The sequence below is a fragment of the Entelurus aequoreus genome, linkage group LG07 (genome assembly GCF_033978785.1).
Source record: "Entelurus aequoreus isolate RoL-2023_Sb linkage group LG07, RoL_Eaeq_v1.1, whole genome shotgun sequence".
Lineage (NCBI taxonomy): Eukaryota > Metazoa > Chordata > Actinopteri > Syngnathiformes > Syngnathidae > Entelurus > Entelurus aequoreus.
The window spans coordinates 80,142,280-80,158,933 of NC_084737.1; the positions used below are offsets into that span (position 1 = coordinate 80,142,280).

Sequence of the window (16,654 nt, forward strand, 5' to 3'; positions counted from 1 at the left end):
TTCCAGTGCAATCATAAGTGCCCCACAGCGAGCCAATGAAAACCTGGTGGTCATACAGTTCTCCTGGTGAGACGAACACTTTTCCACACAGGTGTTTGACCCGCAACCTTTTGTTTCACAGGCAGCCACTCAACACAAAACATGAGTCACGTACTTGCGCATTTGTGTGTGGATGTACGCTGTAGAGTACACAAAATAAAGTACACACAGTCATGCTTCATTATTTCACCCACAGTTTGTGTAGCTGGATGGATTCTGAGGACAATGAAAGGGTTTTTCTTTTCATGCAGGCAGTACTGGCTGCCATCATCTATGTGAACCTGCACGGTATGATGAAGCAGTTCCTGGACATACCTGCTTTGTGGGCGACCAACAAACTAGACATGGTGAGTACACTGCAAAAAGTTAGTGTTCAAAAACAAGGAAAAAAAAATACAAAAGTGAGGGGTATTTTATTTGAACTAAGCACAATTATCTGCCAATAGAACAAGAAAATTTGGCTAGTCAAGACTTTCCAAAACGAGTAAAATTAGCTAACTTCAATGAACCCAAAAATACCTTAAAGTATATTCTCACTAATAACAAGTGTACTTTTCTTGGTAGAAAAAAAAGAAGAGACCTTTTTGCTCAATATATTGAAAAATATTCTTAAATGAAGTAAATGCTAGTGCCATTATCTTGACATAATATGCACTTAGCATTACATTTCTTGAAACCAGAAAACTTATACTAAAAACAAATGTATTGTTCTTAATGGAAAGGCAACAACGTTTGTTACTCTCGGGGTCTCCTAGCCGCTCAGGCAAATCATATTGTCTAAAAATGCATTTTTCCATGGATAACATGACATCATCGCGCCAAGTGCGTGCTCTTTCAGCCAATTGGTGCGCATATATACATACATTTTTTAATTGTAATTTTGAAGAATTAATCTGAAGGTGCATGAACTATTTCTGTTCAAAATTGTTAGAAATGTCACATGTTAAATGTTTAAATATTAACTGTCAGTTTGCTGTACTGTGCCAACCGTACTACTATATGAGTACGCATTTTATGTTGTTTCATTGAAAATAAAACAGCAAAGTCCAATCTGGTATTGTTGTGTATTGTTTTTATTTAAAAAAAAAAAGAAAAAAGAAAGCCTTAATATATATATATATATATATATATATATATATATATATATATATATATATATATATATATATACATATATATATATATATATATATATATATATATATATATATATATATATATATATATATATATATATATATATATATATATATATATATATATATATGTTAGGGCTGTGAATCTTTGGGTGTCCCACGATTTGATTCAAAATCGATTCTTGGGGTCACGATTCGATTCAAAATCGATTTTTTTTTTCAATTCAACACGATTCACGATTCAAAAACGATTTTTTTTTCCCGATTCAAAAGGATTGTCTATTCATGGAATACATAGATTTCAGCAGGATCTACCCCAGTCTGCTGACACGCAAGCAGAGTAGTAGATTTTTGTAAAAATGTTTTATAATTGTAAAGGACAATGTTTTATCAACTGATTGCAATAATGTAAATTTGTTTTAACTATTAAATGAACCAAAAATATGACTTATTTTATCTTTGTGAAAATATTGGACACAGTGTGTTGTCAAGCTTATGAGATGCAATGCAAGTGTAAGCCACTGTCACACTATTGTTCTTTTTTTAATTTTTATAAATGTCTAATGATAATGTCAATGAGGGATTTTTAATCACTGCTATGTTGAAATTGTTACTAATATTGATAATGTTGTTGATAATATTCATTTTTGTTGAACTACTTTTAGTTTGTTCTGTGTCGTGTTTGTGTCTCCTCTCAATTGCTCTGTTTATTGCAGTTCTGAGTGTTGCTGGGTCGGGTTTGGTTTTGGAATTGGATTGCATTGTTATGGTATTGCTGTGTATTGTTTTGTTGGATTGATTAATTAAAAAAAACACCCCAGTTAGTTCCGTGTGATTTGTTAAGACCTGGACCGCATCAAGATGGCTGTGATGCTGGAGTTGTGGATCTGGCAAAGAAAGCTGGGAGTTACAGTTCGACTCCCTCATGGAAAACTCTTGTTAGGGAGTTGAAACCTACAACTGCAGTCCTGGGGCCGTACTTATCAAGCTTCTTAGAATTACTCCTAAGAAGTCTGCTAAGAGTTGACTTAAGAGTAAATAAATTCTTCGCTGAAAGCTGCACTTAAAAGTTAGTTATCAAGCGTCTTACTCACACTTTCAGCGAAGTGTAGGACTGAATCTTAAGTGTCACACTCAGAGCTGAATTACGACATTACTATGTGCCGTAAACGCAATTTTAGGTGACGTCATTTCTGTGTCCATAGAAATGACCAATCACGGAAGGGAATCCGTTGTCTAAGAATAAAGAAATATCTTGGAAATATTTAAGTGGACAATGGGAGTGTATATTTTGACAATAAACTACAAAATAATACAAAACAAACTAGTCCCCGCCGGCACTCACGCTACCGCTCCCTCTCTTCTCTCGCCCACACACTCACTGACGTCACTCACCTCACGGCCACACACATACGCTACTGTCATAACATTTTCTTTCCAATTCATTAATTAGGCAACTAATTTGAAACTGGTGTGGGTGGCTCTATATATACTAGCCCACTGCAGCCACATGCAGAAATCAACATGGAATCGAAAAGTATTAAATCTGTGACAAAAATAATATCTGCTCTGTCTAAACGATACCGTTTGATTAGCTGCCTCGTCATCAAAAAAAACAAAACATTGTTCCGTTCCCTGAACGTTCGCGCACGTCTCTCTCGCCTCAGTGCCATCCCCTGCTGGCAACTCCTAACCACTTAAGACACCTCTGAAGGTCTCTTAAATATCGTGGAGAGTAGGAGTGATTGTTAGACTTAAGAACGTTGATAAAAAGCTTTTATTCTTAAGTTTGAGAGTAGGACTAAATTTCGCAAATTCTCAGGACTTAAGTGTAAAATGGCACTCTAAGAAGCTTGATAAGTACGGCCCCTGGTCTCATTTAAGTCTGTCATTTTAGGTGATCTGGGTCAGCACTTTCATCCTCACTGTGCTGTTCAACCCTGACCTGGGACTCGCCGCCGCCATCGGCTTCTCGATGCTGACTGTCATCTTCAGGACACAGCTGTAGGAAAACACATCCATTATTCAGCCAACGTGACTACAGTACACTACAATACTATCTCAGGACCACAATGTATACAAACATGGTCAAGAATTGCTGTGTTTTTTTCTGTTGATGTTTTCCAGACCCAAGTACTCTGCATTGGGTCAGGTTCCAGACACAGATCTCTACAGGCCTTTGGAGGACTATGGTCAGGTAGGACTTGAGGATTATGTTACGCAGTATTTCAACACATTTTACTACGTTTGTTACTAAATGTTTGTCATTTGAAAATATCTAAACGCTGCACTACTTCAGCGCTACCTTTACGTTAACTTTCTCGTTCTATTGTTTCTGTACCACACCAACACACTGCAAAAAGTCAAAAACAAGAAAAAAAAATATATACAAAAATGAGGGGTGTTTTATTTGAACTAAGCAAAATTATCTGCCAATAGAACAAGAAAATTTGGCGTGTCAAGACTTTCCAAAACAAGTCAAATTAGCTAACCTCAATGAACCCAAAAATACCTTAAAGGCCTACTGAAATGACATTTTCTTATTTAAACGGGGATAGCAGATCCATTCTATGTGTCATACTTGATCATTTCGCGATATTGCCATATTTTTGCTGAAAGGATTTAGTAGAGAACATCGACGATAAAGTTCGCAACTTTTGGTCGCTGATAAAAAAAGCCTTGCCTGTACCGGAAGTAGCGTTACGTCTCCGGTTGTGGAGCTCCTCACATCTGCACATTGTTGACAATCATGGCCACCAGCAGCGAGAGCGATTCGGACCGAGAAAGCTACAATTTCCCCATTAATTTAAGCCAGGATGAAAGATTCGTGGATGAGGAAAGTGAGAGTGAAGGACTAGATGGCAGTGGAAGCGATTCAGATAGGGAAGATGCTGTGAGAGGCGGGTGGGACCTGATATTCAGCTGGGAATGACTAAAACAGTAAATAAACACAAGACATATATATACTCTATTAGCCACAACACAACCAGGCTTATATTTAATATGCCACAAATTAATCCCGCATAACAAACACCTCCCCCCTCCCGTCCATATAACCCGCCAATACAAATCAAACACCCGCACAACACACTCAATCCCACAGCCCAAAGTACCGTTGACCTCCGTAAAGTTCATACAGCACATATATTTCCCCAAAGTTACGTACGTGACATGCACATAGCGGCACGCACGTACGGGCAAGCGATCGAATGTTTGGAAGCCAAAGCTGCGTACTCACGGTAGCGCGTCTGCGTATCCAACTCTAGGTCCTCCTGGTTGTGTTGCTGCAGCCGGCCGCTAATACACCGCTTCCCACCTACAACTTTCTTTGCTGTCTCCATTGTTCATTGAACAAATTGCAAAAGATTCACCAACACAGATGTCCAGAATACTGTGGAATTGTGCGATGAAAACAGACGACTTAATAGCTGGCCACAATGCTGTCCCAATATGTCCGCTACAATCCGTGACGTCACGCGCAAACGTCATCATACCGAGACGTTTTCAGCAGGATATTTCGCGGGAAATTTAAAATTGCACTTTACTAATCTAACCCGGCCGTATTGGCATGTGTTGCAATGTTAAGATTTCATCATTGATGTATAAACTATCAGACTGCGTGGTCGCTAGTAGTGGCTTTCAGTAGGCCTTTAAAATAAGTATATTCTCACTAATAACAAGTGCACTTTCCTTAGTAGAAAAAAAATACCTTTTTGCTCAATATGTTGAAAAATATTCTTAAATTAAGTAAATGCTAGCTAGTGCCATTATCTTGACATAATGATTTTTTTTTTTATGCTTGAAGTAAGAAATGATGACTTTAAAAAAGTAGTTTTATACTTGTGAGTGTTGATGACACAGCTTTGCAACAGTTGATATTCTAGTTTCAAGCATGTTTGACTCAATATAAAAAAAATCTTTTAATTTTTAATTTTTAATTTTTTTAAAAATCTTTTTTTTCTAATCCATTTTCTACCGCTTGTTGCTCTTGGTGTCTCCTAGTCGCTCAGGCAAATCATATTGTCTAAAAATGAATTTTCCCATCGACGTGATTTAGGGCTATATAAATAAACATTGATTGATTGATTGATTGACAACGTGACAATGTTAAATGTTGATGAACATCAATGTTAATTGATGTTAAATGACAAAACGGATTATAAAGACAATGTATATATATATATATATATATATATATATATATATATATATATATATATATATATATATATATATATATATATATATATTTATATATATATATATATACGTATATATATATATATATATATATATATATATATATATATATATATATATATATGTATATATATATATATATATATATATATATATATATATGTGTATATATATATATATATATATATATATATATATATATATATATATATATATATGTGTATATATATATATATATATATATATATATATATATATATATATATATATATATATATATATATATATATATGTGTATATATATATATATATATATATATATATATATATATATATATATATATATATATATATATATATATATATATATATATATATATATATATATATATATATATATATATATGTATTCATACATATATATTCCTCGCGCACTGACTTAAAGAGCGCACTTGCTGCATGTCACGTTATCGATGGTAAAATGCATTTTTAGACAATATGATTTGCCTGAGTGGCTAGGAGACGGTAGGAAATGGACTAGTAAGGACAAATAAAAAAATAAAAAATAAATAAAAAATAACAAAATTTTATTTTTATTTTTTTTTAACTTGGGACTTCCCGTGGGCCGGATTTTGGACGCTGGGGGGCCGTATCTGGCCCGCGGGCCGTAGTTTGGGGACCCCTGGGTTACACCTTTGGATCAAATACTATTACTAAGTACTTAATAAGGATTTTTTTTACCCAAGAATTTCTTATTATTGGAATGTCTGCGTTTAGTTAATATTGTATAGTATTTGAATTATCTGTCTGATTCTAGGTGAAAGAGATTCCTGGTATTTTGATCTTCCGTTCGTCTGCAACGCTCTACTTTGCAAATGCCGAGATGTATCAAGATGCACTGGGAGAGAAGGTGAACACACACACACACTCACACACACACACACACACACACACACACACACACACACACACACACACACACACACACACACACACACACACACACACACACACACACACACACACACACACACACACACACACACACACACACACACACACACACACACACACACACACACTCACACTCACACACACACACACACACTAAAGTTAATAGAGCAGTCCCTCAAAAAAAGTGTACTTTCTGCCAAATTGTTGTAGGAATATATCAGTCAGACTATACAGAGGATTCTTCACTATTTTAATTGTGTTTGTCTTAGTCTGGCATTGATATCACCAAAATCCTGTCGGCAAAGAAGAAACTTGAGGCCAAAAGGAAGAAGCATGAGAAGAAACAAGCCAAACATGCTGCAAAAAATGGAGAAACGGTATTTATATAATATATAAATGTCATTTATTCTTACATTTCAACCCTTTTGGAGGTACAGTAGTTTCCGTTGTCAACCAAAGAAGTTGACTTGATTGAGTTGCGTGCAACAGGAGGAAGCTGAGATGGAGAACTATGTAGCCAACATTCAGGTGGAGGCTGAGCGGGATCCTGCACTGCCCAGAGCCATCATCCTGGACCTCAGTCCTGTCAACTTCTTAGACACTATGGGGGTCAAGACCTTGCGTGCGGTAAGAACTGTTACACATTAATATACACATGTAAATATACACAAATATTATCAGGTCATGAAGTGCTGTTTTTTCACTTTAATAGAGTCTGAAAGTAGTTTTGAAATTGACATTTCCTCAAATATGTCAGTTTTATGAGCTAGTGTGTTATATAGTATTGGAAAGTATTATAAATAGTGGACGTTGGAGACAATATACCATGCAATGTCTGGACTACTATGAGTTTAATGGTGTTTTCAATTTGATTTTTACATATATTTATATTTTATCCTTTTCAATTATTGTTTTATTGTGTTTTGTATAAAAACTAAAACTATTAAAAAATGTGTATAACAAAAATAAAAATATTTTTATAATCAGTACTTTAGTCTGATAAACATTAGTTTATTTAATTTAACATTATGATAATTAATACATTACATTTATTATTTTAATAATTAATAATAACAATATACAAATTATTATTATTAATGATAATATACAAAATATTATTAACAGTAATATACATATTTTTATAATTAATAATGACATATAAATATTAATTATATATATAAATATGAATTACAGTATGTTTGCACATTTGCATTTTAATGTCAAATGAAGATAGCATTTGTATAACAATAATTGTGAAATTAAATGATCATAATAATAAATAAACCATTAAGATTAATTATAATGTGAATATACAATCTCTTATATATAAACTCTTAAGATTTAATATTAAAATGACAAATGCAATATATGAAATATTAAAATGATAATACCATACAATAATAATTTACAAATTAATATTTTTAATTACGTTTGTAGTATTGGTAAGTATTATAAATAGTGGACGTTGGAGACAATATACCATGCAATGTCTGGACTACTATGAGTTTAATGGTGTTTTCAATTTAATTTTTACATACATTTACTTGTATTGTGAATGTGAGTGTGCATGTTGTCTGTCTATCTGGGTTGGCCCTGCGATGAGGTGGCGACTTGTCCAGGGTGTACCCTGCCTTCCGCCCGATTGTAGCTGAGATAGGCTCCAGCACCCCCCGCGACCCCAAAGGGAATAAACGGTAGAAAATGGATGGATGGATGGATACATTTACTTGTCTTTTATATTTATATTTTATACTTTTCAAATATTGTTTTATTGTGTTTTGTATAAAAACTAAAACTATTAAAAAATAAATATATATTTTATAATCAGTACTTTAGTTTGATAAACATTAGTTTATTTAATTTATCATTATGATACTGAATACATTACATTTATCATTTTAATAATTAATAATAACAATATACCAATTATTATTATTAATGACAATATACAAATTATTATTAACAGTAATATACATATTTTTATGATTAATAACGACATACAAATATTCCATCCATCCATTTTCTACCGCTTATTCCTTTCTGGGTTGCGGGGGGGCGCTGGAGCCTATCTCAGCTACAATCGGGCGGAAGGCGGGGTACACCCTGGACAAGTCGCCACCTCATCGCAGGGCCAACACAGATAGACAGACAACATTCACACACTCGGGCCAATTTAGTGTTGCCAATCAACCTAAAGATAAATGCAATATATGAATTATGTTTGCACATTTGCATTTTAATGTCAAATGAAGATAGCATTTGTACAACAATAACATTGAAATTAACGGATCATCATAATAAATAAACATTACGATTAATTATAACGTGAATATACACACTCTTGTATATCAACTCTTAAGATTGAATATTAAAATGACAAATGCAATATATGAAATACCAAAATGATAATACCATACAATAATAATTTACAAATTATTATTTGTAATTATTAAAATGATACATTTGATATTAATTATTAGAATACCAAAGTCTCTATATTAATTATTCATTTAAAGTGTTTATCACACTAAAGTACTAACTATAATATATTTATTTTTCTTAAGTTTATTTTTTTAAATGTTTGTTTTTATACAAAACCCAAAAATATATGGATATATATTTTAGAAAATAATGTGTATAAAATGTATGTGTATAAAAATATATGTATATATTTTTTATACAATGATTATTTTTTTATATTTTTATATACTAATAATATATACAATTCCTTTTTGATTTATCATTCGTAAAATAACGTAAATAATTTTATTGTGCTCTAAACCTAATGGTCATATTGCTTATAAACAATAAAAACAAATCCTATAATATATAATTTACATTTGACTGACGGCTGCACAAACAGATTTCTTAAATGGATGACGTTAAATGTGAAGTTATTATTCTAGCTCTTCCTGGCCTGTTTCTTGGTATCTCATCCACACTCTTGCACTGAGTTGGTTCCTTTTGTTGCTTTGTCCTTTGGAAAGCAAATCATGTTTTCAACAAGACAAGCGAAACCTTCAAACCTTGTGTTTATTCCATCCGCGAGGCATTCAGTTAGTGCTAATCAAGTTTGCTGGCTAACGAAGCGACCTCCTGTCCGACCTCTGCTGTTTCTTGTCTGCTTTAGATTGTCAAAGACTACGGGCAAATTGGTACCTTTGTGGCGCTCGCTTCTTGCCAAAGTAAGTGGGATGGAAATTGGAGAACACATTGAATAAAGTCGGATGTAGCTGATCAATAACCGTCTCTCCAGGCGGCGTGGTGGAGAATCTGCAAACGGGCGGTTTCTTCAACGACAAAGTGACAAAGTCTTGCCTCTTTGCCAGCATCCATGACGCCGTGCTTCACTTTCAGGCGGACCTGACGCACAACCACGACGAGGTGATGTTAAAACACAAACATTAAGTTAAAAATAGTGTTTTACCGTATTTTTCGGAGTATAAGTCGCTCCGGAGTATAAGGCGCACCGGCCGAAAATGCATAATAAAGAAGGAAAAAAACATATATAAGTGGCACTGGAGTATAAGTCGCATTTTTTGGGAAAAATGTATTAGATAAAAGCCAACACCAAGAATAGACATTTGAAAGGTTGTTCACTATTCTTTATTTGTTTTAAATTGCCTTTCGAATGTCTATTCTTAGTGTTGGTTTTTATCAAATACATTTCCCCAAAAAATGCGGCTTTTATGTTTTTTTCCTTCTTTATTATGCATTTTCGGCCGGTGCGACTTATACTCCGGAGCGACTTATACTCCGGAGTGACTTATACTCCGGAGTGACTTATACTCCGAAAAATACGGTAAGTATTAGACAAATGCTCTATGACGGTCTGGTCCGGGGGCAATTTGTGGTCCGCCGCTCGAGTTTTCTTGGCCCGCATTTTATTATCAAAACAAAATCAAACAAGTAAAAATGTAAGAACAAGGACAAAAAAAGATGTATTATATTTAGTTATTGGTATCAAAATTTCAGATTTTTCTCATCAAGTTTCTACTCTTTTGGATTCCTCATTCATTACTCCAAGCAACATTTGTAAGTGTTACAATATGACTAAAACAATTCTTACCGTATTTTTCGGACTATAAGTCGCTCCGTAGTATAAGGCGCACCGGCCGAAAATGCATAATAAAGAAGGAAAAAAACATATATAAGTCGCACTGGAGTATAAGTCGCATTTTTTGGGAAAAATGTATTTGATAAAAGCCAACACCAAGAATAGACATTTGAAAGGTTGTTCACTATTCTTTATTTGTTTTAAATTGCCTTTCAAATGTCTATTCTTAGTGTTGGTTTTTATCAAATACATTTCCCCCAAAAATGCGACTTAAATATGTTTTTTTCCTTCTTTATTATGCATTTTCGGCCGGTGCGACTTATACTCCGGAGCGACTTATACTCCGAAAAATACGGTAAGTATTAGACAAATGGTCTATGACGGTCTGGTCCGGGGGCAATTTGTGGTCCGCCGCTCGAGTTTTCTTGGCCCGCATTATATTATCAAAATAAAATCAAACAAGTAAAAATGTAAGAACAAGGAGAAAAAAAGATGTATTATATTTAGTTATTGGTATCAAAATTTCAGATTTTTCTCATCAAATTACACTTGGTCACTCATTTTTAAATACCGTACATTCCGGACTACAGGCCACTACTTTGCTCCTACGCTTTGAACACCGCGGCTTATAAAACGATGCTGCGAATTGATGGACTTTTCTTCACTAAAAGCCACAATTCAACAAATAATTATCAACAGACACTAAAAATGTAGGTTATTGTTTGTGCTACAGCAACATACTTTGGATGAGTTCTCTCACTGCAGGTGCTGCGGGGTGAACATCTACAGTATTTTCTTCTGTTTAATGCTTTCAACCGGAAGTATAAGGGCCGTTCCTTCGGTCTTCTCATCTTCCGTAGCGTTTCTACTCTTATGGATTCCTCATTCATTTGTAAGTGTTACAATATAACTAAAACAATTCTTGCTGTATTTTACGGAATATAAATCGCTCCAGAGTATAAATCGCACCGGACGGAATACATATTTTATTTTTCCATAAAGAAATACAATCATGTGTGCTTACGGACTGTATCCCTGCAGACTGTATTGATCTATATTGATATATAATATATATATTGTGTTTTTTATGTTGATTTAATTAAAAAATTAAAAACATTTTGTTTTTTTTAATTTTTTTAAATTTCTTGCGCGGCCCGGTACAAATCGGATATCCCTAATATTATATATATTATATATATATATATATATATATATATATATATATATATATATATATATATATATATATATATATATATATATATATATATATATATATATATATATATATATATATATATATATATATATATATATATATATATATATATTGTGTTGTCATAATAAATATGTAATATTACAATAATAAATATTTTAATTGTACTACCTTATTATTAGAAAGGCATGTCTCTCAGCCTTGTTGGGTTCCTTAAGGTGAATTTTGACATCCACTTGTTAAACTGATGACTTCCTTCTCACAAAACAAGTTATTTTATTTGCATAATTTTTACAATAATTGTTTGGCTTTTCTTTCTCTTGCCTTTGAACGTATGCGGTTTGTTCATTTCCTGAACTAACTTCATCTCTATTGGCAAGACAAAGCATAATTAAATTAAAGGCCTACTGAAAGCCACTACTAGCGACCACGCAGTCTGATAGTTTATATATCAATGATGAAATCTTAACATTGCAACACATGCCAATACGGCCGGGTTAACTTATAAAGTGACATTTTAAATTTCCCGCTAAATATCCTGCTGAAAACGTCTCGGTATGATGACGCCTGCGCGTGACGTCACAGATTGTAGCGGACATATTGGGACGGCATTGTGGCCAGCTATTAAGTCGTCTGTTTTCATCGCAAAATTCCACAGTATTCTGGACATCTGTGTTGGGGAATCTTTTGCAATTTGTTCAATGAACAATGGAGACAGCAAAGAAGAAAGCTGTAGGTGGGAGGCGGTGTATTAGCGGCCGGCTGCAGCAACACAAACATGTAGCCGGTGTTTCATTGTTTACATTCCCGAAAGATGACAGTCAAGCTTTACCATTGGCCTGTGGAGAACTGGGACAACAGAGACTCTTACCAGGAGGACTTTTACCAGGAGTTCTTTGAGTTGGCATTGGCCTGTGGAGAACTGGGACAACAGAGACTCTTACCAGGAGGACTTTGAGTTGGATACGCAGATGCGGTACCGTGAGTACGCAGCTGCGGCTTCCAAACATTTGATCGCTTGCCAGTACGTGCGTGCCGCTATGTGCATGTCACGTACGTAACTTTGGGGAAATATATGTGCTGTATGAACTTTGCGGAGGTGAACGGTACTTTGGGCTGTGGGATTGAGTGTGTTGTGCGGGTGTTTGATTTGTATTGGCGGGTTATATGGACGGGAGGGGGGAGGTGTTTGTTATGCGGGATTAATTTGTGGCATATTAAATATAAGCCTGGTTGTGTTGTGGCTAATAGAGTATATATATGTCTTGTGTTTATTTACTGTTTTAGTCATTCCCAGCTGAATATCAGGTCCCACCCGCCTCTCACAGCATCTTCCTTATCTGAATCGCTTCCACTGCCCTCTAATCCTTAACTCTCACTTTCCTCATCCACAAATTTTTCATCCTCGCTCAAATTAATGGGGAAATCGTCGCTTTTTCGGTCCGAATCGCTCTCGCTGCTGGTGGCCATGATTGTAAACAATGTGCAGATGTGAGGCGCTCCACAACCGGAGACGTCACGCTACTTCCTGTACAGGCAAGGCTTTTTTATCAGCGACCAAAAGTTGCGAACTTTATCGTCAATGTTCTCTACTAAATCCTGTCAGCAAAAATATGGCAATATCGCGAAATGATCAAGTACGACACATAGAATGGATCTGCTATCCCCGTTTAAATAAGAAAATCTCATTTCAGTAGGCCTTTAAGAGCACACGTTGACTTCCCTAGTCCTGTTAAAACCACATCATTGTGTCAGACGTCTGACTCAGACCTTGAACATTTTTTTATTTTGCACGTGGTATGTAACGTAGTGGTGTGACTTTGTTTCACAGGAGGCCCGAGCGACACATTTTTAAGTGCTGGACAACATAAAGAAGAAGGTTGCAACGAGACCCATGGACAGTAATGAAGTATGTCCTGCAGACACACAGCATGAAGGTGGGGCACATGGCGGAAGGGTTTTACAAGCACTGCAACGCCACTGAAAAAACTTCACCGAGTCAATCCCAGGTTAGTTTCCAGCAGGAAATTAGCTGACGGAGACAAAAAGGGCAGGACAGGAAATGAATGCAACATGTGACTGGAGACAGGAAGTGTCTTCAGGAAACATCTTTGGAAGACAACAAGAAGAAGTCCATGATGTTGAATGCAAAAAAGCTACTATTTAAAACCATTATTACAGTATTTATGGCGATAGTACACATTGACGTTTTTAGACTTTTTTTTTTTTTACACTGGTCTTTATTGATGTTCTCATTTGTTGGACAGGCTTCATGTTGTTTAATGTAACATAACATACAACTTGATACTCAGTTTTCTACAAACCCCGTTTCCATATGAGTTGGGAAATGGTGTTAAATGTAAATATAAACGGAATACAATGATTTGCAAATCATTTTCAACCCATATTCAGTTGAATATGCTACAAAGACAACATATTTGATTTTTTTTTTTTTTGCAAATAATCATTAACTTTAGAATTTGATGCCAGCAACACGTGACAAAGAAGTTGGGAAAGGTGGCAATAAATACTGATAAAGTTGAGGAATGCTCATCAAACACTTATTTGGAACATCCCACAGGTGAACAGGCACATTGGGAACAGGTGGGTGCCATGATTGGGTATAAAAAGTAGATTCCATGAAATGCTCAGTCATTCACAAACAAGGATGGGGCGAGGGTCACCACTTTGTCAACAAATGCCTGAGCAAATTGTTGAACAGTTTAAGAAAAACCTTTCTCAACCAGCTATTGCAAGGAATTTAGGGATTTCACCATCCACGCTCCGTAATATCAACAAAGGGTTCAGAGAATCTGGAGAGATCACTGCACGTAAGCAGCTAAGCCCGTGACCTTCCATCCCTCAGGCTGTACTGCATCAACAAGTGACATCAGTGTGTAAAGGATATCACCACATGGGCTCAGGAACACTTCAGAAACCCACTGTCAGTAACTACAGTTGGTCGCTACATCTGTAAGTGCAAGTTAAAACTCTCCTATGCAAGGCAAAAACCGTTTATCAACAACACCCAGAAACGCAGTCGCCTTCGCTGGGCCTGAGCTCATCTAAGATGGACTGATACAAAGTGGAAAAGTGTTCTGCGGTCTGACGAGTCCACATTTCAAATTGTTTTTGGAAACTGTGGACGTCGTGTCCTCCGGACCAAAGAGGAAAAGAACCATCCGGACTGTTATAGGCGCAAAGTGTAAAAGCCAGCATGTGTGATGGTATGGGGGTGTATTAGTGCCCAAGACATGGGTAACTTACACATCTGTGAAGGCACCATTAATGCTGAAAGGTACATACAGGTTTTGGAGCAACATATGTTGCCATCCAAGCAACGTTACCATGGACGCCCCTGCTTATTTCAGCAAGACAATGCCAAGCCACGTGTTACATCAACGTGGCTTCATAGTAAAAGAGTGCGGGTACTAGACTGGCCTGCCTGTAGTCCAGACCTGTCTCCCATTGAAAATGTGTGAAGCCTAAAATAGCACAAGGGAGACCCCCGGACTGTTGAACAACTTAAGCTGTACATCAAGCAAGAATGGGAAAGAATTCCACCTGAGAAGCTTCAAAAATGTGTCTCCTCAGTTCCCAAACCTTTACTGAGTGTTGTTAAAAGGAAAGGCCATGTAACACAGTGGTGAACATGCCCTTTCCCAACTACTTTGGCACGTGTTGCAGCCATGAAATTCTAAGTTAATTATTATTTGCAAAAAAAAACAAAGTTTATGAGTTTGAACATCAAATATGTTGTCTTTGTAGCGCATTCAACTGAATATGGCTTGAAAAGGATTTGCAAATCATTGTATTCCGTTTATATTTACATCTAACACAATTTCCCAACTCATATGGAAACGGGGTTTGTATTTAGAACTCAGTCAAATGATCCATGTATAAATCAATTGTTTTCTTATACTAATATTACATTTTAAATACGTTTTTGACTTCATGGTGTCATGACCTGTAGACAGGTCATGTCTAGTTTGGGTTTTTGGGTTTAATTCCTGTGTTCTGGATGTATAACGTGATCCAAGACGGCTAATGCAAGGCACCACGGTTGTTATTATTCAGGTTGTTGAATGTAATGCCTTTTTGACCGCTCACATGCAATCTCAACCCTAACTTCTTTCCCGGAACCTTTTTTTTTATGTATTTCTGATTTCCGTGTTACGTTTTGTCTCTGCAGTTGCACTTCCGTTGTCGTCACAAAAATACAATTGTAAGCCTGGGCTGATAATCAATAAATAGAACAGTAAATGAAAATAAACTCGAATGGAGAGCCAATTTTGAAATGTCTTTTTCGGCACCCCAAAAATGTAAAATTTTCCCCGATGCAGGCAAAATATGGTGACTTTTCTTGCATGTTAAGGGCCTCCAAAAGGCGTCCAAATGGAGAGAAGGAAAAAAACAGCAATTTCAATAGGGCCCTTGTGGTGCTCGCTCCACTGCTTGGGGCCCTAATAAAATAAAATAAAATACAATTAAAATAAATTAAATCAAATTTAAATTAAATTGAATTAAATTAAATTTAAAAAATTAAATTAAAAAAATTAAATATAAATAGACTTTAAACAGTTTTTAACTTTTTTAACTGTTTTTAACTTTTTAACAGCTTTTTATCTAACAAATTGTTGTTAGGATAATTTGTATTTGCTTTTTCAATGTGTATTTTACTTCTGTTTTAAAATGTAATATTTTAGTGTGTGCTTTGCCTCTATTGCTTTGTGGTGTACAGCACTTTGTTCTTTAACTGTGGTTGTTTTTAAAGAGCTTTAAAAAATAAAGTTGGTATGGTATGGTAAATAAATAAAATATAAATAAAATAAAATATAAATACAATTAAATACAATTTAATTACAATTAAATAAAGCCACTTCAGACTGTCATCATCATTTGTAGCAATTAGGACCAAGATCTGAACTTGTGAAACTTGAGATTTTGACCTTTTGTGGCGATCGCAAAAAGCCGCTGCCTGACCAGGGCTCAGAAAATCTGCAAAGACTCCTCCCACCCCCACCAAGGACTGTTTTCACTGCTGGACTCTAG

The 16,654-nt window shown here is 35.3% G+C and overlaps 1 protein-coding gene across 1 annotated transcript; it reads left to right on the forward strand.

Annotated features, from left to right (window-relative positions):
* Positions 1 to 248: 248 nt before the first annotated feature.
* Positions 249 to 15,892, forward strand: LOC133654415 (solute carrier family 26 member 6-like). The gene is made up of 9 exons (XM_062054729.1): positions 249 to 386; positions 3,073 to 3,179; positions 3,303 to 3,372; positions 6,193 to 6,285; positions 6,599 to 6,706; positions 6,819 to 6,956; positions 9,460 to 9,514; positions 9,586 to 9,713; positions 13,434 to 15,892. The coding sequence occupies exons 1-9, from the start codon at positions 249 to 251 to the stop codon at positions 13,455 to 13,457; spliced, it is 861 nt and encodes a 286-aa protein (XP_061910713.1). The 3' UTR covers positions 13,458 to 15,892.
* Positions 15,893 to 16,654: the final 762 nt, after the last annotated feature.

Coding starts and splice junctions, on each gene's coding strand:
- LOC133654415 (XM_062054729.1), top strand. CDS start 249: ATGGATTCTGAGGACAATGAAAGGGTTTTTCTTTTCATGCAGGCAGTA. Junction 9,515..9,585: donor GGCGCTCGCTTCTTGCCAAA/GTAAGTGGGATG, acceptor CCGTCTCTCCAG/GCGGCGTGGTGGAGAATCTG. Junction 9,714..13,433: donor TGACGCACAACCACGACGAG/GTGATGTTAAAA, acceptor TTTGTTTCACAG/GAGGCCCGAGCGACACATTT.